Consider the following 23,219-nt stretch of genomic DNA (forward strand, 5'->3'; position numbering starts at 1 on the left):
TTTTTGTTCCTTTGTAAGTGTTCAGTTTTTGATCTTTGAAAATATTTAGGATTTCTCTTGATGCATTTAGGTATGGAGGTTTGTTTTGTTTCGTTCTTTGTATTGTCTACTTTATGGGATATGTCAACCTGAAGACATGTCTTCTTCAGTTTGAAGACATTATTTCTATTATTTATCTGGTTATTTTATTTGTTTTCTCTGTTTGCTCTTTCAGGGTCTCCTATTAGTTGAATGTTGCAATTCCAAGATTTTGCCTCTATTATATTCTTTGTTCAAATTTTCTACCCCTTTATCTTTCTATTCCAAGTTCTGGGATATTTACTTATCATTTAGATCTTTATTGCATTTTTCATTTTAGTGATCATGTTTTTAATTTCCAAAAGTTCTTTCTTGTTCTTGGATTGTTTTTTGTTTTTCATGGCAACTTTCTTTATAGATAGAATAATCTTCTTGGGTGTGTCTGGAACTACTAATTAGTATTTCCTTCAAAATTCTCCTCTGTGTCCTGGTTTTTATGTTCTTCCAGCCCAGGTCGTTCTATTTTTATCGTGCATGTGTTTGTGTGTTTGTTCCTGGTTTTCATCACCCAGCTGGCCATCTTTGGTCGCTGGCGTGGATTCCCTGCTGCAGTGTCTGTAGGTCTGTTTTCCCGGTGGGGCTCCCTCTTCCTGGGAAAGCTGACGGCAGCACATCTGTGAGAATGGCTGGTTCTGAGGGGGCTCCATTTGGGGTGCAGACATCCGCACCAGCAGCCTTGGTTTTCCTTGGGCAGTTTATTCAAACCCTCTAGAGAAGCATTCCATAGCTCTCTGTTCCTTTCCTTTCACTCTTTATCATTATCTGCATTTTCGGTGTTCCAGACATTGGCGGAAACCTTTCATCTACTTAAGATACGCCCCCTCCCAATCCTCTTTGCTTAGGGGCTTGTGTTCATTTCCCCTCTTTACTACCCTTTTAATAGGCTCTTGGGAGGGGAACCAGAGGAAAGAAAATGTGCCTAACATGCCATGTTAAACAAAAAGCCCTTTAAGAATTATTTTCCCTCATTTCAAAATGATTACTGTAGAAAACTGAGAAAATATAGATAAGTAATAAAATAAAATGTTTATTCATCACCCAGTAATAACATTGTCAACATTTCAAAACACGTTCTACTTCCTTTTTTATGCATCTATTTATGTTTGTTTTTTTCTTACAATGGGATCAGACCATATGCTCTGTTTTCTAATGTGCCTCTAAAATGAAACAATAGCTTTTAAATATCTTTCCATGTCACAACATGCTCCTGACAATATTGGAGACCTGGTATTTATTGAAAGATGTATCATCATTTATTTAGCCAATCTGCTATTTTCAACATTAGGTTATTTCTAATTTTTACTATTGTAAAAGAGCATTTATAGACATTTTTGGCTCAGTTTTTAATCATATCCTTGACTATGTACTTAGGATAAAATCCTAGCAGTGGAATTGCTGGGTCAAAGTATATGCGGCAGGTCCCAGTGTTGGTCCAACATTCAGGGTTCTCGTTGAAACAGCCCCTTGTTAGCTCTCAGGCCCCAGGCTTTCCCTTCACTCCGCTTCTCTTGAGCTTCCGTAAGTATTCCTGCAGAAGCGTGGAGAACATAATTTCTGGAGTCAGAGAGACCAGGGTTGAATCATGGCTTTTGCCACTTAGTAAATGTGTATCCTTAGGCTATTTTAATTAACCTCTTTGAGTACTAGTTTCCTGTTCTATAAAATGGGGGAAATAATTCTACTCTTCTGATGTGGTTGTTGTGAGGATTAAACAAGATAAAAATGCATGTAGAGCACTTAGCATAGGCCCTGTCAGGTTGAAAGTGTTCATAAACCCATAATGATGGGGTTAGACCATTCTTCCCCCTAAGCCAATGTGACTCTCCCTTCAAGGCCACACCGGAGATGCACCCACTCTCTGGGAGGTTTTCCTGACTGGGGCAGGCGGAGCTCTTGTTGGCTGGACTGCATTTGATATTTGGACACGTGGCTTGTAGCTTTCCCCTGTGTGTGGGTGCATGTGTGTGTTTGGACAGAGAGTGACGTCCCCTCCTCACCATCCTGCACTGTCTCCCCGGTTATCACTAATTACCTTTCAGGAATGTTCTTGGGAATAGTGGTGATGCTGTGACTCAGTGTTGGTAGCATCCGGATTGTTCTTGGGAGTTCATTGAGAGCCCTTTGCAGCGCAGGGGGTTCGTCATTATTTCTTCAAATATGTTTTCTAATCCTTGCTCCTCTTCTTGTCCTTCTGGCACCCCTATTATATGGATGTTATTTCGTTTCATGTTGTCCCAAAGCTCCCTTGGGCTCTCCTCCTGCTTTCTAATTTTTTTCTCCAATTGCTGTTCAGACTGGGTGTGTTTTTCTGCCCTGTTTTCTAACTTATTAATTCAGTCCTCCTCTTCTTCTAGTCTACTGTTGAAACCTTCCATTGTGTTTTTTATTGTAGCTATATCATTCTTGATTTCCTCTTGATTTTTACATAAGTTGTTGATTTTCTCATCCAGCCAGTTTAGGAATTGTATTACCCTTACTCTGAATTCTTTTTCTAACATATTGCATGCCTCCATTTCATTTAGTTCCTTTTCTGGCGAGTCCTCCTTTTCTTTCCTTTGGGGGTTGTTTCTTTGTCTCCCCATTTTTGCTATCACCGAAGGGTCCAGGCACCAAGTCACACGGGGCCTGTGGCTGAAGTGGCAGGCTTGGTGGGAGGGGAGCACACTCTGAGACTCACAGGAGCCTGCGACTGGGGAGGCTGAAGTTCCGGAGTCTGTGGGTCTGCAGATGAGGTAGCAGGTCTTTGGCCAGAGTGGCTATAGGGTCCAGTATGGTGTCTGAGGCCAGTCTGGGTGGTGGTGAGGCTGGGCTCCTAGTCACAGCAGCTCTCCCCTTCAAGATGGCATGGTTTCTGTGCCAGAGCCAGCCACCCCGAGAGTGCTTGCAGTGGTAGCAGGGGCTCCCCATCTAGTAGAGCCCAGTCTGCAGCCCCAAAGACTCCTGCAGGATCTCTCTCTCTCTCTCTCTCTCTCTCTCTCTCACACACACACACACACACACCCCCACACACGTCCACACACTCCTCTTTTGCTCCGTCCCTCACTCACACTCTCTTCCTCACTGCTGTCCTGCCGGCTGACATCTTAACTCTCAGCTCAGGAGGTTTGAATGTGGCTCTGGCTCTATTAGGTGGGACTTGCCCCAAGGACACCAGAACCCCAGTGTAGACGGTGGGCAGCAGATGCAAGGAACTCTGCTGAAGGGGCTGCAGGAGGAGGTTTGCTGAGGTCGACCCTTCTCAGGGGGTTGACCCATGGAAGGCAGAGCTCAGTATAGGGCCTTGGGACCATTGTGCAGCCTGCCAGATGCCTCCCTGACCCTCATTACTTTGTGCTGGGCTATAAGATGCTTTTTGTAGCTGGTAAAGCCTTCCTCAGCATTGTTCAGCCCACAAAGGTCCCTTTCATGCTACAGATGCCTCCCCAGTTGCCAGGGGAGATTGAGAAGTGAGGTTTGCAGATGGGAGGGCTGGCCAAGGGCTGGCTTCCAGGAGCGACCGAGGAGAAGGTGTTTGGTGCAGTACCCTGCTCACCCCTTTCTCATCTGGATATCTTTCAGGAGTCATGGCCGGCTTCAACATGGGGGGTGACCTCAGGGAGCCTGCTGCCAGCATCCCCCTGGGCTCCCTCGCAGCTGTTGGCATCTCGTAAGTTCCCCTCAGTGGCAATCAGCTGGGGAGAGGAAGAGAAGACTCCTGGCGAAAGAGGGGATCGCCCCCTTTTTCTGAGAGCGCCTCGACTCTGACCAATCTATTTCATATTCCAATCCTCTTTTGACACTCAGTGGGCTGGAAAATTCAAGTCTGGTGGGTTCAGACGATTGCCCTTTCATGTGCCCTGCCTGGGAACTTGGGGGAGAAGTGTCACTAACACAGATCCATTCCTTTCTTCCCTTTCTCCTCAGCCTCCCAGCTTCACCCCTCCTCCACCCCCATTTTGAACTTGGGGATTTTTTTAACCATTGAGTTTCCAGGATCATTGGAAGGAGCATAAGGATGAAGGGTTTTGCAATCAGATTAGGGTTTTCATTTCAGCTATGTCGCAGATTGACTGCAGCATGACTTTGGGGCATTTATTTATTTTTTCTTTTCTGTAAAATGGGAACAATGAAAAGGGATGGGCCCTATGTATTGTGGAAGAGATACTGTGTATAAAGACACATAGAAGGAACTTAAATACTGGTCCTTCTTCCCCCAGCTATCCTCTCTGCACCACCCTAAGGCGGCCCTTGGTTTTAGGTCACACTGTGCCACCCACATGAGCAGTTTGGGTGGCCTTGGGCCTGTTTCTGACCTTCTAGAATCTTTTGATTTTTTTTGTTGTACCCTGAGAAAAAGCCTTCATGGGGTGGGTGTGAAAGCCAATGGGATCACAGACACCACGGTGACCTGAAAAGTTGGAAGTGCCTGCATTATTTTAACGGTGATATTTATAAATATTAACGTATGTTTTCCACAAATGCTGAATTTGCTCTTAGCTTACTGTCCGGACACTGTTGCTTTTAGCCAGGCACACAATGCCAGTCTGTTTCATGCTAAATAGGGCAATCAGTTGTTTTGGGAAGAAAATGAAGACAACAGAGAGCACGAGAGAGTGCGCTGGGAGTTGGGAAGGAAAGGAAAGAAAGAACCCTGTCTCATTTTCGTCACAGCTGGGAGGTCCCAGGAGGAACCTTTGGCCCATCCCTTCACTGCCCAGATGGGTATGAGGCCACCAGGATCACGGGACTTGCTCAGAGTCCCAGGGCATCTGGGGGCAGAGCCAGGTCACTGCAGGCCTTTTTACACTTGGCTTGGCTGTCTATCATCTGGGAGCCAAAGAGCAGCAGGACTTAGAGGCCTGACTGACCATCAACTTGTCCTTCTTGTGGAATGAAGGGGAGGGGGCTTCTTGCCAATTCTAGCCCAAGTCCTGGCAACCTAGAGGCCAGCTGGGCCTCCCCCTCCTCCACCTCCAACACCCTTTGTGTGTTTTTCTTCTTTACTGTAAAAAAGAGACAAAGCAATGATACTTCCTTTTTGCTAAGAAATGTGCTAAGGAGAAAGACTATGGAAGGTGCCCCCCAGGGGAACTAGGGAAGCGTATGACCAGCCTTTCTCTTTCCTTTGGGTCAGGTCCCACTGGGAACCTGAAGGCCCAGGGCCGAGTGGGGTGGGTCGCGAGGGGGTCGGCCAGGCTGGGGGTGGGGTGGCAGCTCTGCTCTACGCCTGGGTATTTTGCAGGTGGTTTCTGTACATCGTCTTCGTCTTCCTGCTCGGCGCCATCTGCACCCGCGAGGCCCTCCGCTATGACTTCCTGATAGCGGAAAAGGTGAGTGGGTCCTGCACTAGGGGGGCTCTGAGTGCCAGGTCATCTGTTTGTTCCCATCTGCAAATGGCAGCCTGCCCCTTACCGTTCTGCCTGGGAATCCACGTAGTCTTGGGCCCCGGACAGAAGGATGGGGGCACAACCACGGAAAAGGTCCAGGCCCTTCTTATGGATCCCTAGGAACAGACAACAACACCTGTAAAGTCACGTGCACCCAGGTGACTAAATGGTGGGGGCAAAAGTCAGGACAAAAGCAGACTCTGTTTACCTCAAATCCCCAGCTCCACCAGCCCTTCGTTTTGGCCCATAGCCTCACCTGCCACCCTGAGCAGAAAGTGCTGCCCACAGGAAGCAGGTAAGGAGGAGGAGGCTGACGGACAGAAGGAGGGCGGCAAGGCTAAGGGAGATGGAGGGAGCCGAGAGCCAGGGCGAGAGCCTGTGGGAGGCAGGGCAGGAGGCCTGCTGTCCTCTGAGAACCCTGACCCCTTGGGCTCTTCACACACACGGGTGGGCCGGGTAGATGTGGCTGTAACATCTCTGTTTCTGGAGCTGAACTTCCTACCCTGAGAAGATTAGCGAATTCCTCACGTTCCACAGCCGCCCCTTCTCAGGCTGGAGGTCACGTGATGCTCAAGGACACTGGTTTGGCATCTCTGGAACCCAGGAGAATGAGATTGCCCGACACTTTTCTGGAAACCCCCCAAAACTCCTACCTCCCCTTAAGTTCCCGGAGGAATGTGGATCCTGCGATTCCCGTTATTTGTCGAGGAAGGTCGTAGGCTGGGAGCGCTTCTTCCTCAGTCAGCTCCTGGTGTCACTGCTCACATTCTAGGAGAAACGACCCTTTCCTCTTGGTGAGGCCCGGCTGATCGTGGGCGGCGGGAGGGCACTGCTGGGCCAACCCCAGGGCAGGAAACTCTAACAACTTTTAGAGCTACATTTGGGCTTGGTGTACACACTAGCAAAGGCTTCTTTTTAAGGCCTGTAGCCGCTGATGTGAAGGGGATGTTTGCGTTCAGGGGTCGTGACCTTACCTTGGAGGCAGGTTTTGAAGGGGGCAGCAGTGCCCGTAATGAGAGCACTGGCACCCGCCTTCCAGGGCCCCCGCAAGGAGGTTTGCTCTCAGGGAGGGAATCTACGGCCCTCATTTATGCCTACGTGCCTGCTTTCATCTTGAGTTTCATCTCCCAGGGGCCTTTTCTCTAATTGTGGATGAAAAGCTTGGCTGCGTTAGAGGAATTAAGGGCCTTGGGGAGCGGCAGACCCTCTGACCAGGGGGAGCTGCCTGCTGCTGGCTGCGGCTTGCCAGTGGCCAGCCAGCTCTGCCTGCTTCTAAGGCCTGTTTCTTTCTAGTGCATTCCCTCCCAGAGGTCCTTTCAACCATCAGAGACTCTGGTCTGGATGGAATGAGGCAAATTATCCCTGGGGCTGGGGCTCCTCTCTTCCCTCCCTCCCCTGCTTTGCGGGAAAGCTAAGAATGGGTGTGTGGGAGGGCAGGCAGCCTGTATCCAAGGGAGGCCAGACAGCAGGAGAGTAAAAACATCTCCGTGAACAGCATGGGAGGGCCTCTGTGGGTGGAAATTCCACCGCTAATAGTAAAAATATTCACGGGGAGGAAGCGTGCTGGGAATGCCACCTGTCCCAAACGGCGAGACAGGTAGGCAAGTGCTTGGCCGGTGGGAGGCACGTGCTAAACCATGCCTGGCAATAGCATGTGGGAATGCCACTGTGCACGTGCCAGGATGAGAGGTGGAGAGTCGTTTTTGGAGAGGACGAGAGGCCACTTCCTGGAATAGCTGTAAAGCCCAGAACGAAAGAAAAGATGCTGTTCTTGGTTCTCAGTAGCAGATGGGCTGGTGCAACAAGTAACCAACCAGGGCCACTCCAAGAGAGCAGCGCCCTGGTGTGCCCGCCACGGGGAGGGCCACGCAGGAGTTTCCCCGCAAACCTTGAACCTTGGCTTTTCTCCTTTCCTCTTCTCTCCCCGGGACTGACTCCGTGGGACTGACGAGGATGCAAGAGCAGGCGCTATAATCAGGCGGTAAGTGGGCCACAAAGATGAACAGTTCATTAAAACTCAGGTGCAGCGTGTAGAGGTTGGAAGGTACAAGCGCCTGGTCTTACGTGGTCACGCGATACAAACTACCACCTGGATGTGGTTTTAATGAACTGTTCATCTCGGCTTCACGCCTTCGCCGTGGCCTCGGTTGTGAGCCCGTCCATCCCTGAGCTTCCCTGAGTCCTGGGGAAGCAAGGCCTCTTTGGTCTGGTCTGTGTACCCAGAGGGTCTCACCTCCGGGTGCAGACCAGGCCGGGCCTCCAGCAGGCGCCCCTCGCGCTGGTTCTCCCGCAGCGCCTGCATGCACTTCTTCTCTTGGGCGCGTTCTGCCAGGACGGTACCTTCCGTGGCTGCTGGCTGTGCTGGATTCCTCTCCACTGACCTGTAGCCACTCGGCTCATTGTTTCTCTCTGGGCTTCCTGCAGTTTCTCTGATGTATTTCTAATTATTTGGCTTCCCGGCCCAGGGTTTCTCTAAGAATTGTCTTTTTTTGCCTTGTGTCCCTGCCCCCAGGAACTTTTCCTGGCTCTCAGGTGTCGGTCTCTGTAATGTTATGCTTCCTAACAATCCTGAGTCCTTGCGGTGGCAGCACAATACCTGGTGCGGGCAGGTGCCAATGGACGTTTGCCTCCCCTCCACGCCCCTCATGGGGACCCTAATAGATAGAACACATTGGGAGGGGGCACATTTTTTTTGGTATGAGTCACCCATATTTAACTAAATAGGAAAAGCTAAAAAGTCAATCCCAATATTATTCACTTACACAAAAAGGAATTGTATCAAGAGCAGGTGTTAGTAGGGGTAGAGTTAAATCAATTAAGTGATTATTTCAGGATAAAGTTGTATACAGTCCAGGAAAAGATCGTTTTTTACACATCAAAAAAGACCAAGTCGGAAAAACCAAGATGGCGGCATAAGGTAAACACCTGTACGTGCTGCCTCTCACAATCACACCAAAACTACAACTAAAAGACAAAACGTCTATCACCCAGAATCACAGGAAAGCTAGCAGAGCAGAAGTTCTACAACTAGAAGGAAAGAGAAAAGCGCATTGAGACCAGATAGGAGGTTCAGAGGCACGGAAAAGCAGAGGTACGGAGGCGCACGAATCAGGCTGGCGACTGGGTGTGCTGTTTTTTTCAGTCCAAAGGGAGATACAAGCTCCCAACTGCTCTGAACTCCGGTTTCCAGCGAGACTCTGGGGACCCAGACTCTTATGGGGAGAAGCTGGACTGTCTGCCATCGGTTTGGAAAGTGAGGGTGGCTTTCTTGCAGAGGTGCTCGCAGGAATCATTGTTTACTGAGCTGGGGTGCGGGACGTGGAGACGCGGAGATACCAAGATGGCTGACTGGCAGCTATCCCTGTTTGCTACAGCTTGGTGATTCCCTGAGACCCTGCCCCACCCAATTTACAAACCCACCCAAACTGTGCGCAGCATATGAATGGCTTGCCCTATCGCAGCTTAACCTAACAAACTGCAGCTGGGTCAGTTCTAAAACTTCCAAACCCCAAGCAAAGAGGAGAAATCTGCAGATCTCGCTGTAGCTCCTGCTGGGTGGCCTCAGGCAATAGCTGACTTGCACCTTCTTGGAGATCCAAGAGCCAGTGTACCTAGTAGTCAGTGTGAGATGACACCAGATTTCAACTCCTCACATCCATAAGTGACACACTGAAGAGGCAGACTCAGTGAGCACCAAAGCCCCACTGAAGCAAGTCCTGCCCCATAAGGGTGTCTCCAGCACAGCAGTTCTTCCATTATAGACACAGCTGATCCTCACAGCCAATTGGCCTGGAGGTAAATTCCTCCCAGTGTACCAACAGCAATCAAGGCTTAACTACAACAAGACTGTGCACTCAGCCCACAAAGGGGTACACCAAGAGTGTCCACCTCAGGCAATTGGGGAGGCTGAACCACTTGGCCCGATAGGTCACCTACCACACAAAGCCACTCCATCAACACAGGGAAGCAGCAAAATGCGGAGACAAAGAAACATGTCATGAATGAAAGAAATGGAGGAAAGCAAACTACTGGATATAGAGTTCAAAACCACAGTTATAAGGTTACTCAAGAATCTTCTAGAAACCTCCGAGGAACTTAGTGAGACCTTTAAGGATCTTAATGAGAATGCCAAAAAAATGGAAAAGGACCAGTCAGAAATTAAGCTTACACTGTCTGAAATAAAGAATAATATACAGAAATTCAACAGTAGACCAAAGGACCCCAAGAATCAAACCAAAGATTTGAAATATGAGGAAGCAAAAAACACCCAACCAGAAAAACAAAAAGAAAAAATAATCCAAAAATATGAAGATAGTGTAAGGAGCCTCTGGGACAACTTCAAGCGTACCAACATTCAAATATGGGGGTGCCATGAGAAGAGAGAAAGCAAAATATTAAAAACCTATTAGAAGAAATAATGACAGAAAACTTCCCCCACCTGGTGAAAGAAATAGACTTACAACTGCAAGAAGCGCATAGAACCCAAACAAGAGGAATCCAAAGAGGACCACACCAAGACACATCATAATTAAAATGCCACAGGCAAAAGACAAAGAGAGAATCTTGAAAGCAGCAAGAGAAAAACAGTTAATTACCTACAAGGGAGCACCCATATGATTGTCAGCTGATTTCTCAACAGAAACTATGCAGGCCAGACAGGAGTGGCAAGAAATATTCAAAGTGATGAATGGCAAGAACCTACAACTAAGATTACTCTACCCAGCAAAGCTATCATTCAGAATTGAAGGTCAGATAAAGAGCTTCACAGACAAGAAAAAGCTAAAGGAGTTCATCACCACCAAACCAGTATTATATGAAATGCTGAAGGGTATTCTTTAAGAAGAGGAAGAAGAAGAAAAAGGTAAAGATAAAAATTATGAACAACAAAGTGACAACAAATACATATCTATCAACAAGTGAATCTAAAAATCAAGTGAATAAAAAATCTGATGAAGAGAATAAACTGGTGAATATAATAGAATCAGGGGCATAGAAAGGGAGTGGACTGACAATTCTCGGGGGGAAGAGGGTGTGAGGGGTGCGGGAAGAGACTGGACAAAAATCTTACACCTATGGATGAGGACAGTGGTGGGGGGTAAGGGCATGGGGTGGGGAGGGGGCGGAATTGGGTGGAGGGGAGCTTTGGGGGAAAAAAAGAACACCTGTAATAATCTGAACAATAAAGATTTATTTAAATATTAAAAAAAAGACCAAGTCCTTCAGGGGACCTGGGGTTTGCTAACTAGCAAAATAAGAGCAGACTAAGTAACAAAAGTACCCCAACAACGTATTTATTAAAAATGGGGTATCCCACAGAGTAAACTCGAATCATTCTTGGCGGTGACAGGCATGGTTTCGTGTGTTCACAGTTGTACCTGCCAGATGCTCAGCCTCTGCCACCCAGCCAGCCCACTGTCCTCCCTCTCCATTGCGGACACGGCACTGCCTATCAGGAAGGAAGCTGACTTGGTTTCTTAGGGAAATGGCTACCAAGTGGGAGAAAACGTGACTCAAAGTTGAGATGTTGGTCAATTTGTTGAGTGAGAACAATACTAGAGAACTCGGGTCTATGGAAATAGCATGTGAGAGAAAACTAGGGCTCTATGGAGACATCACCATATTAACAGATTGGGGCCCGGGTGGTGTGGCTCAATGGTTGAGCTTTGACCTCTGAACCAGGAAGTCAAGGTTTAATTCCCGTTCGGGGCACATGCCCTGGTTGCGATCCCTGGTGTGGGGTGTGCAGGAGGCAGCTGATCGATGATTCTCTCTCATCATTGATGTTTCTATCTCTCTCTTCCTCTCCTTTCCTCTCTGAAATCAATAAAAATATTTTTAAAAATGATTTGGATTGTAAGGGTTTCAGCATATACTCCTCTGTAATGTCAAGGGGCACAAGAATGAGATGAGGCAGAATGAGCACCTTGCAAATGACTTCCGATCCAGTCCTTCAAGAGAAGGGGGCAGTCCGTGGACTGGTGGGGTCTCCTAATGACTACGGCTCAAGTGGGAACTGGGGCCAAATACTGAGAGCAGAGAGATGGAATTAGTAATTTTCTCCGGGAGTTACTGTAAAAGAAGTGAGGGTAGTTCACACCCCAGGTAGTATTTTGGAAAGATAGAGAGGTTTTTGTGATGGCTCAGACAGGTGTATGACAGAAAGGCACCTGCTCAAATACAGTCTCACTCCCATCTCCACTGCACAGTTAGCAAGTTTGCAGTCCCGTGTGAATAGAGACAGTGATGCAGCCCTGCCAGGGCTGGGAGCAAAGCTGTGTGGGTTACTGTTGCACCTATAAGTCTTGCCCTGTGCCCAGCACTGCACCAGGTATATAACGTGTCCTCGGCAAATGTCCCCACAGAGACGGATGGGTGACACACAGAAAGGAAGGGACCGGATTCAGGTGGGAAAGAGATGAAATGGAATTTTAAAAAAATATATATTTTATTGATTTTTCACAGAGAGGAAGGGAGAGGGGCAGAGAGTTAGAAACATGGATGAGAGAGAAATATCGATCAGCTGCCTCCTGCACACCCCCTACTGGGGATGTGCCCACAACCAAGGTACATGCCCTTGACTGGAATTGAACCTGGGACCCTTGAGTTCGCAGGCCGATGCTCTATCCACTGAGCCAAACCAGCTAGGGCGAAATGGAATTTTTATACTTTACCCAGTCATCAGGACCAACATTTCATTTATTTTTCAGAAAACTGGCTGGATAGTAGTTTTATGTAAAAGACTGGCGAGTGAATGGACTATTGTAAGCACAATGGACAGACTGGACATAAACAAGTCCTTATACCTAGACAGTCCCTGCCTGGCCGCAGCCTGAGGATGCTGCAGGGGTCCCAGGGGGTGTCTGTGGGAAGGCTGGCCGCAGCTGGGGTCACTGTGTCATGGCCTCTGGTGCCGGAGCCTCATCAAGTTCCTGAGGTCAGTCCCAGCCCCAGGAGGACACCAAACTAGAAGGGCAGTCTCATTTCCACCCTGAGTAAATGGACAGGCTTTGAAAGAAAACCTATTTTAAACATAAATATTTATAACCTTTTGGGTGAGAAGAAATGACGTTTCCGCACTGGTCTGGAGAGTCCTGTGAGGGGAGGCTGAGAGGGCACAGTGTCTGCCCCGCGGTTCTCACCTGGCTGCAGGTTAGCGTCACCTGGCTGCTTTGGAAAAGCCAGTGATGTCTGTGGCCCACTCCATGCTGATCAAAGCACAATCTCTGGGGTGATCCTCACGTACAGCCAGAGTGGAGAACTACCGAGTTAGATTCTCAAAAAGCTTTTGATAAAATGTTATCACATAATCTATGTGTTTGTAAAATCAGTCCGCATAGGATGCATTTGGGAGCAAAGACAGAAACAAAGGTTACAGATGAATGATTGCATCTCGGAGTGGATCAGGGATTGATAACGGGACCAGTTTATCTAACAATTTTGTAAGACATACAGGGTGCGAACTATGGTGAAGTTGTGACGCTTCATGAATTCAGCCGGTACTTGCCGGGCCCTGTTTGCCAGACTCTGTCAGGGGCGGTAAGGAGGGCGCCGCATGCATGAGACACCAAACTCCCTCTGAGGAGCTTACGGTGCACTGGCAAGGTAAGCCGTGAGCGTATTGAACTATGCCACAGGGCTACAATAAACTATACGAGAGTAGAAAGTAACAAAATGCCATCAGCACACACACAAAAAATGTGATGGGAAACATTAGCTGACATTAATTTCTTCTAGTAATTGAACTAGAGGACTTATGATAAGATGGGGTGTAGGTGGGTGGGTCCCAGGGGAGCGGAAAGGGACAGAAGCAGAGTCTGGCCTTGGGTAATGGAACTGCTTCCTCATATAGGTGTCCCTGGTGGGCTTCCTGTTCCTTTTGGGCTTATACATCTCATCTCTGGCCTCCTGTATGGGGGGCCTCTACGGAGCCCCCCGGATCCTGCAGTGCATTGCCCAGGAGAAAGTGATTCCCTCATTGGCCTGTCTGGGGCAAGGGGTGAGTAAACTTTTTCTTGACAAATGTCCATTTTGCCATGAACCTGATTCTTGATGAATACATTGCTTCAGGCTTCTTGATTAGAGCCAAATGGTCAAGTTCTCCAAAAGTGGGGAGAAACAGGAATGCAGAGGTCATCTCTCGCACCCCCATCCTCTGGCTGCCTTAGGCTGGGGCCAGCCAGACAAAGCGTCTGTCTGTGTCACCGCCCCCCGGGGCTGCTAGCACTGGGATCGCTAACTGTCACAGAAACTTCTAGGACCTCGCACAGTGGGACAGGCCCTTGGCCTCGTGAACTTCTTACCCTAAAGACCAGAACACAGTCCTGTAAAGCAGGGCCTTGGCCAAGTCTAAGAGTGGTGTGTAAAGAAGCTTTGAAAAACGACAAATTGTAAACAATAACCATAAACTCAGGATCCTCCAAGTTTAGCATGGAAGAAAGAATCTCTTGGTGAGGAGGGATGTTGGTCCTGTGACTTTAACTCTGCCCTCAAGTTCACCTTCCCTTTACTTCTAGCCTCTGGGCTCCCTCCTAATTATCATGGCCCAAACCTTAACTGATTCAGTATAGCTTGGTTGGGCCACAGAATGATCCAATGAGACATTTCTAAAACTGAGGGGATAACAAGAGAGACATAAACAGAGAGAACCCCACTTCTCGGTAATGTGGTTTGCAAGCTGTGGTTCATTTCTGTCTCATTGGAGCACCATACAGGCCCTCCCCAACCCCTTTCCCATCCTGAGCCTCCCTCCGTGGTCCTGGTAGGGCATGTAACCTAGGCTAGGCCCATCAGATGGGTTAGGGCCACGTGGTTGCAAGTCCTTAATTCTTCCCTTTACCTTCCTCCACTTCTTGTGCATCAGTCAGGGTAGGCTGGGTAGAAGTAATGACTGTCATCTCTGTACCTTCCAGGTGGTATATGCTTCTTATTTTATTTCAATTTTGCTTATTTTGTTAGGCAATATATATTCGCAGGGTTCAAAACTAAAAGTGACATAAAAGGTATACACTGAGAATTTTTTCTCCTATCATGAATCTTTTTTTTTTCTGCCCCAACTGCACCCATGCCTTATCCATAGCTGTTTTATTAGTTTTTTTTATGAATCTTTCTCTCCTCTATTTTTATACGAGGATAGAGTTTGACACAAGTTGTTATATGCCCTGCTTTTCTTCATTTAATGTAGCTTAGAAGTCTGTCTTTGCATATGGATGTAGAGAGAATTTTCTCATTCTTTTTTTTATCATGTGGATATACTATAGTTTATTTAACCAGCTCCCTATGTGTTGCTTCCAGTAAACAGAGCTACAAAGAATAATTTGCATGTGTGTGTATAATTCTGTATATGTGTCAATGTATCTATAGGAGACATTTGTGTGTGTGGGGGGGTTTGCTGGGTCCCAGGGTAAATGTGTTTTTAATTTTAATAGGTATTACCAAATCACCTCCCGTGGGATTGCTATTATTTTGTACTTCTACCAGCAACATATGGGAGTTCAGTTTCCCCACAGCCAGCACCACTCTTTGACTTGGCCAAGGCCCTGCTTTACAGGACTGTGTTCTGGTCTTTAGGGTAAGAAGTTCATGAGGCCAAGGGTCTGGGTATACTGCACCTTGGAATTGCCTGCCCACATGGCCCCCAGCCCACATCCAGAGTCTGTAAGGGCCCCTTCCCTGGGCCTGTCCTCTCTAGGGCCAGGGTGTGGCTGGAGTCCACACATGGCTATGAGTCCCTCACAGAGTGATCTGGGAAGGGGAGACTCATGGGCTGTGAGCTGGAGGCTGTGCATGGCCCCCCTCCAGTTAGGAACTCTGAGGAGTGCGGGAATTCTAAACCCACCTTCCCCATTGCCCTGAGGGTGTGTTTGCCAAGGAAAGGCTAGGACAGATGTGATCTAACAGTTTGATATCTTGGTTTATAATGATAAATATTTAGACATACGGTGTGAGGCCTGTCATTTGCACTCTTGCCCCAGGCATCACAGTATTCGCAACGAACCTGTCCACAGTTCATTGTCAAATGTGAATTTTTGCCAATTGAGTAGTGAGAAATGGCATCTTAGGATACTTGTGGTTTGTATTATTCTTATTATGAATAAGGTTGAACATCTTTTCATCAGAGTCATTTGTTGTTGTTTTTTTCAGTGATTGTTGCTCTTTTTCTTCCTAATTGCTTGAAGCTCATTCTTTATTAAGAAGATTAATTTTTGTGTATATATTACAAATATTTTTTCTAATTTGTCGTTTTTCAAAGCTTCTTTACATATGATTACATTTTATTAGCACTTTTTTATGGTGAAGAGAAGAAACATTTTAAATATTTTGAGATTTATACAATATACAGAAAAGGTCATAAAACCAATACAAACAGTTTAAGACTAACTATGACATGAACATCTTTGTATCCTCCACCCAAGAACTGCCAGCCTCCAGCCACCCACCCTCCACACGCCGCCCTGGTCCGAGCCCTGAACCTCTCTCTGTGGAAGCTACTGTCCTGCCTTCTGTGATAGTAATTCTCTTTACTTGCTTTGTAGTTTTGCCCAGAAGTTGACAAAGTTTTTTCTGGAAAGTGCCAAATACTAAATATTTTAGGTTTTTCAGGCCCTGCGATCTCTTGTCATTTTGTCATTGTAGCTCAAAAGTTAGCACAGATAACACCAATGGGGAGAGGCTGTGTTTCAATAAAACTTCATTGATGGGACACTGAAATTTGAATTTCATGTAATTTCCATGCATCACAAAATATTACTCTTCTTTTGATCTCCCCCACTCAGATGTTTAAAACTATACAACCATTCTTAGCTCTTGGGCACGCATAAACAGATGGGGGCCAGACCTGGCCCAGGCGTCATAGTTTGCCAGCTCCTGGTTTACTCCATCTGCATCACCAAACAGAATAATTTAATTTTGTCTGTTTTTTAGCCTTATATTAATGTGGCATGCTTCTTTCACTCCACACTATGTTTTTGAGATTCATCCACCTTTTGGCTCATCATAGTTTGTTTATTATCATCCCTATATAGCATTTCCTCATTTGCTACCGTTTATTTATCGATTCTGCTATTGATGGACAGTGAGGTCATTTCAGTGGGACCTTTACAGACAGTGCTGTGCTGACGGGCAGGCACACAGGTGGGGGCCTTCCGGGCCACACGCTCGTTAGCGCCGTTGCTACACTGGAAGGCGTGTGTGCTTTCCCTCACCAGAGAACACCAAGGTCTTCTTCCAAGGGCGTTGTCCATTAGTAGCATTCCCGCTTCTCTGAGTTCCTGCCATTATCAGACAAACCTTAATTGATTCCGTTTCTCTGTGTTCTTGATATTATCAGACATTTTTTGCCAATCTGGTGGGTGTTTAATGGTATCTCACTATGGTTTTAATTTGCATTTTCCTGATTACATAGTGTGATTGTGCATCTTTAATATGTTTAATGAGAATTCTTTTGCTTTTTTTTTTAACTGGGTTGTCTTGTCTTTTTCTAATTATTTTGTGGGGATAGTTTTGGAATATTCTGGCTGACCCTTTGTCAGTTACACAAGGTGGGCAAAAGTAGGTTTACAGTTATGAGTATGCAAAAGAGTTTATTCTTATTTATTAATTATTGTATTATTTATTTGTAGTACAACTGTAAACTACTTTTTCCCACTTCTGTATGTTTTACAAATATCTTTTCCTATTCCATGGCATGTCTTTTCATTTGGTTATGGTGACTTTTGGTGAACAGAAGTTCGACTATTTTGTCTCTTACAACCCACCTTATCAAAGTCCTGACCTGGACCGCTAGCATTTCCGTCAGCACACCCAAGACTCTCCTTTTAAGTTTTTTTAGTTTCTGATGATTTACTTTATTCTTAGTAGTTTTATTGTTAGAATATGCTAAACAATTGTAGGTGTACCAAAAACATAATTCTTAAAAACAATAAAAGTATATTTTTACTCTTCTTCTTCTTCTTCCTTTTTTTTTTTTTTTTTTTTTTTAGAATTTTACTCTAAAGTAGTAGGGAGGGTATTTCAGGTCAACAGGGGCTCTGTCCTCAGAGACTCAGGCTGATAGTGACCTTTTCATCTTCATCCTGTGACTTCCAAGGTCACTATCTATCCCAGCCCTCAATCAGGGGAACACACCTGGAGGAACACGTGGGAGGTTTCCAGGTCAGAACCGGAAGTGGATTATAGGCCTGCCCTTCACATTCCAGAGTGCTACCAGTAAAGGACGGAAGAGCAGTGGTTAGACCCTGTGTAAATCCTGAGGGTAAATCTTTATAATATTTGTTGATGGAGAATGAGAAGAGGCTTCAAGAATTTTCCTTGACTGAGCAACTGGAAGGATGGAATTGCCATTTTCTGAGATAGAGACTTGCAGAAGGAGTAGATTTGAGCGGCAGGAGATTGGGGGGACAACAATTTGATTTTGGACATATTAGGTTTGAAACCTGTTAGACATCAACTGGAAATGTTGAGTAGGCATTTGAATATTTAAGTCTGGGTTTAGGGGATCATTTCAGGCTGGAGATTCAAATTTGGAGTTGAGAGCATAAAGCTGGTATTTAAAGCCATGAGCCCTGCTGAGATGACTTAGGAAGGGAGTGTAGGTAGCCAAGAGAAGGGGTCTGAGGATGGAGCCTGGAGGAGCAGCAGTGGAGACAGGAGTGGTCAGTGAGGAGGGAGACGAATCAAGAGAAGTGAGATGAAGAGAGTCTTTCAAAGACCAGAGAGTGACCAGCTGGGTCGAATGTAGTTCTTAGGTCAAGGAAGATGAGGACTGAGAAGTAACTATTGTTTTTGGCCCAAGAACTATGTCAGTTTCTGTGATGAATATCTCCTGCGGAGGAACAGATTATATGGAGTTAGCACATATTTTCCACTCCTGTCCTGAAGGTCACCCTACCCACCTCCATTAATAACAGATGTGTTGGCCTCAGCTGCCAATGATTCTGCTCTGTCTTCTAGGGTCTGCCACTCCCCGGGAGTCATTTTCTCCACTATAGTCTGGAAACAATCAACTTTCCATCTCTTTGATTTCCAAAGTTGGTGTTAGAACCCAATGAAAGACAAAAGGAGAAATACTTGGGAAGTCCAAGTTCTAGACTAATGCCCCAATTAATAGTTACAATGAATATCCATGTTGTGTTAGGAGCCTACTGTGTGTCAGTGCCATGTCAAACATTTTATCTGCATTAGCTCTGACCCCACAATAATTCCATGGGTTTGGATATTATTCCAAGCTTGTAGATGAACAGTTATTAACACACCAAGAGTCACATGGGAGAAGTGGCTGAGCCCTTATGAGTTGTGTTTCTATCATATAATGGGATTTTCTTCAGAAATTTCATAGTGCTGCATGTTATTTTTGTTTTTGCAGAAAGGGCCAAATAAAACACCTATAGCTGCCATCTGCCTGACCAGCTTGGTGACCATGGCCTTCGTCCTTGTGGGTCAGGTGAATGTCCTGGCTCCCATTGTCACCATTAACTTCATGCTGACATACATCGCGGTGGATTACTCTTACTTCTCCCTGTCCATGGTTCCCTGCAGCCAGCCCCACGTGCCTGCGCCAGTGCACAGGGAGGACACGGAAGCTCCCCTCTGCTCTGAGCGCCTGCTGTTGGGAAAGGCTCCCGGGTATGGCTCCGAGGGGACTGCCCGAAGCCTCTCTGAGGGTACTCTGCTGGAATTCGCCAAAGACATGGATCAGCTCCTGCAGCTAACCAGGAAGCTTGAGAGCAGCCAGACCAGGCCAGGAGAGAGCAATACGATCCCAGAGCATCCGAGGGGGAAATGCAAGAAGGCCACCAAGCAAACCCTGCAAGATAGCTTCCTCTTGGACCTCAAGTTGCCAGCTTCCTTCCCTGCAGAAGGCCCTGACAGATTGCCCACTGCCACCTGGGCGGGGCCGGAGTCCTACTGGAACAAGCAGAGTGCCAGGAGTGAAAGGGCTCAGCCTGCGGGAGCACAAGGAGAACAACTTGTCCCTGAGCTGGGTCACCAGCCAAGGCCAAGTGGAGAAGGTGAGCGCCTTGAAATCATACTGCGGCCTCCTAATTGGGGGTGACTACTGGTTGCCTCACCTACTCGGTTATCACAACCCTCTTTAGCCAGCTCACTTTAAAGTCTTTGTTAATTGTATTTTATATTTATTTTAAATATAAAATATGTTTTCAAGAATCAGCTGAATTTGTAATTCTACTCTGTGGATTTTAGACAGAGATGTCTACCTACTCCTAAATGTGGGAGCCTTGGCTAGTAATTGAATATCAATTTTATTTCACTCAAAAATTAGCCAAAGTGTAAGGCCAATGTGAATGAAACCGATTTCTTTTTCCAAGAGCAGTGGGAATGTGCTTGGCAAAAACTCAGTATGTTTTGTCCGTGGAAGATAAATATCCCCAAACGGGCAAGAGGGGATGAAGAAGGTGGTGAAAGGAGCACAGCTTTTCTTTGCTTTCTGACTCTGCAAACACAGAGACACCGAGAGAGACTCCCCAAGAGAGGCTTACAGAGCCTGAGGAGTTCTGAGCGAGAATGCATACTTTTTGAGTCTTCCGGATTTTAGGTACTTGACAAGTGTTAATGCACGTAAGAATAGATATTAGCTGCTCTGACCAGTTTGGCTCAGTGGATAGAGCGTCAGCCTGCGGACTGAAGGGTCCCAGGTTTGATTCCGGTCAAGGGCATGTACCTTGGTTGCGGGCACATCCCCAGTAGCGGTTGTGCAGGAGGCAGCTGATCGATGTTTCTCTCTCATCGATGTTTCTAACTCTCTATCCCTCTCCCTTCCTCTTTGTAAAAAGTCAATTTTTTTATTTTTTTTTAAAAAGAATGGATGCTAGCATTTTCCATTTCACCCAGGAAGACCCTGAGGCCCAGGGAGTCACAGAGGAGTCACAGCTGATACTTTGCACATGTGCCTGGATTTGAAGCCAAATTCTTCCCTTTCCATTGCCCTGCCCCTGAGATCTGTATAGCCCAGCGGGCAGAGAGGAGCAAACCCCAGGACATGGAAGGAGATGTCTACAAATAAACGCTTTACATTCTCCCATATACCTACTTTCTCTTCCTTACCTCCACATTGGTGTGAGGTAGGAACATTATTAAAATTTTAAAAATCATATCATTTAATAAGCCAAGTGGGATTAAAAGTCATATAATAAAAAATAGTTTCCTCTCTTCTGTACTGTCCCCTTTATCCTTCTCCATCCCCTGGTCTCACCCCAGAAAATCCCACTTTCACCCAAAAAGGTGCTTCTTCTGTTAGCCTTAATGTTACTAAATAATATATTTGTATTGCTAGTTTTAAAAAAATCCTCATGGGAGGATATGTTTTTTATTGATTTTATAAACAGTGAGAGAGAGAGAAAAAAAAATCTATTGGTTGCCTCTTGTATGCACCTCGACTGGGGATTGAACCCACAACCTAGGTATGTGCCCTGACCGGGAATCAAACCCACAACCTTTTTGGTGTATAGGATGTTGCTCAACCAACTAGGCCACCTGGCCAGGGATATTACTACTTCTTGATAAGTCAGTTTCAGATATCATCTTTTGACTTCCCGTTATGGTAAATGAAGATTTAACTCATGTATACCACTCTGACGTCTCATTCAATGTCCCCGGGTAATTCTGTCACTGTTTTGATTAGCTTAATATCTAGTATTCATATTATCATAATCAAGTAAATATTGCTTAACTCTGAGCCATATACTCTACTATAATTACATTTCCTTTTTTGTCCAACATTTTCTGTTTCCTAGAGTTAATAATTGCAGTTTTTAAATTTGCTTCTTTTGGGTCATCAATTGTTCTCTAAATACTCTGGCAGATATGTCAAATGCCTCTCCATGTTATTTTCCAAATGCTCAAATTCTTCAGAAATCTGTCATATCCATCTGTGTTCTCCTCTGGCCCACGGCTGCTCTGCTGTTCTGCTCTGGACTGCCTGACTGTTCCACTCTAGGCTGTCTGTCTCTAGGCCTGCTGCAGGCTGCTGTTTTGGATCCAGGATACAAGAGATTTCTTAGATACAATATTAAAGTAGACTTTTGCTGCTGCTGCTGCTGCTTCTTCTTCTTCTTCTTCTTCTTCTTCTTCTTCTTCTTCTTCTTCTTCTTCTTTGCCTGCCCAGCACTGAGTGACCTCCCTATGTTTGAAGAATTTCCAATGTTATGAGTCTTGGTGGGAGGCAAAGCAAGCCTTTCACACTCAAAACAAAATGTCAGATATCAGTTTTCCAACCTCTCCTGCAGCCAGAGTTCAGGCACAAGACCCAAACTCTGCTAATCGGATAAGCCCTCCTTATCCTGGGAACTGGAAATGCAAAGAAATGGGGACTTTGAGGAACTCTCTGGAAGCATGATGGTAGCTGCAGGATGCCTACCTTCCTGCTTCCAGCATCCAGGGCTTTCAGGATCCATGGGCAGCAGGCTGCACTGTCTAGACCTTGGGGCCTGCCGCAGTGATGGTCCGTTAGTCTGCTCTGACGTATAATTGTGAGTGTTGTCCCTGGCTGCATAGCCCTGAGCTTGACTCAGTAGCCTTCCCAGCTATTCTCAGAGGGGAGGCTGGGAAAAGTCTTTTTGGCTGGTCATATTGCTGCTTCACATGGCATTGTGTAGTCATTTTCCTAAGGAAGAAGAGGAGATTGGGTGGCAACCTTCAGGCTATGCCACAATTGTCCTGTTTTCAATTTCCAAGAGCTCTTGGGTGTAACCTAATTCGTCCTTGTCCCTTAAAAAAAAAAAAAAAAAGCATCATCTTATTCTTGTTTCATGGGTAAAATGGTTTATCTTATCTTCCTGGTAATATTACTTATTCTCCCTTTAAAGTCTTTTCTCTCTTTTTACTGTCTGTCCTGTGTTCTCTAGATCCTTATCTCCTTGGCTTGATCTCTCTCTCTCTTATTAGACGCTTCACTAACATGTCTGTTGAACTTTTTATTTCTTTTCATACTTAGAAGTGAAGCCCTAAAAAGCACACCGGGCAGGGCTTGCTCCTTGGGAGCCTCGCTGTAGAATGATTAGGGAGTAAACTGGCTTCTTCACAGAGGACCCCACCTGTAACCATCTTCTAGAGGCTTTCTCGGGGCTCCTCAGTTCCTCCGCAGAAGAGTCACTTAATCTCTTGCCTGGGGGTCACCCCGCTGGCTGCTTGCAGTCAGCGAGCAAGGTAAGGTAAGGGAGTTGCGGGCTCCCCACTGTTTAGGATATAAGCTTTCATTTAATTCCCCAGTTTCTAGCTCAACTTCCCTACTCCTTGCTGTGCCTGGTGTCCTGCGTGTAGGCACTCTGTGGTTTGATTTCTTTGGAGGAACTCCCCCCCTGGGAAGGGGATCGGGCAAAGAAGGAGTTGTTACCACTGGGCAGAGCACCTCTGAGTCCAACTGTTTCTTTTTGTTGTTGTTCATCCTCACCCGAGGATATTTTTCCCATTGATTTTTTAGAGAGAATGGAAGGGAGGGGGAGAGATGGAGAGAAACATGGATGTGAGAGAGACACATCGATTGGTTGCCTCCTGCTCAATTGGTTGCCTCCTTGCACACGTCTCGCCTGGAATAGGGCCAGGGATCAAGCCTACAACCGAGGTCCATGCCCTTGACTGGCATCGAACCAGCGACCCTTCAGTCTGCAGGCTCACTCTCTAACCGCTAAGCAAAACCAGCTAGGGCCCAACTGTTTTGTAAATAGTTTTACGACTAACCCCCTGTACCTTACCTCTTCCCAGGGACATGGTACTTTCTGGTCCTGAACTTTGCTGGAGTCTGTGGGGTGCATTGGGCTGCTT

General features: G+C 46.3%; 1 protein-coding gene across 1 annotated transcript in view; it reads left to right on the forward strand.

Annotated features, from left to right (window-relative positions):
- The window catches only part of SLC12A8 (solute carrier family 12 member 8), a 149,148-nt gene that overhangs the window by 107,297 nt on the left and 18,632 nt on the right, over positions 1-23,219 (forward strand). The window contains exons 7-10 of the mRNA XM_054709647.1: positions 3,637-3,724; positions 5,300-5,387; positions 13,294-13,440; positions 18,805-19,450. Coding sequence (XP_054565622.1) covers positions 3,637-3,724; positions 5,300-5,387; positions 13,294-13,440; positions 18,805-19,450 — 969 coding nt within the window. The remainder of the gene's footprint in view (positions 1-3,636; positions 3,725-5,299; positions 5,388-13,293; positions 13,441-18,804; positions 19,451-23,219) is intronic.

The sequence above is a fragment of the Eptesicus fuscus genome, chromosome 3, assembly GCF_027574615.1.
Source record: "Eptesicus fuscus isolate TK198812 chromosome 3, DD_ASM_mEF_20220401, whole genome shotgun sequence".
In the NCBI taxonomy this organism is placed as follows: domain Eukaryota; kingdom Metazoa; phylum Chordata; class Mammalia; order Chiroptera; family Vespertilionidae; genus Eptesicus; species Eptesicus fuscus.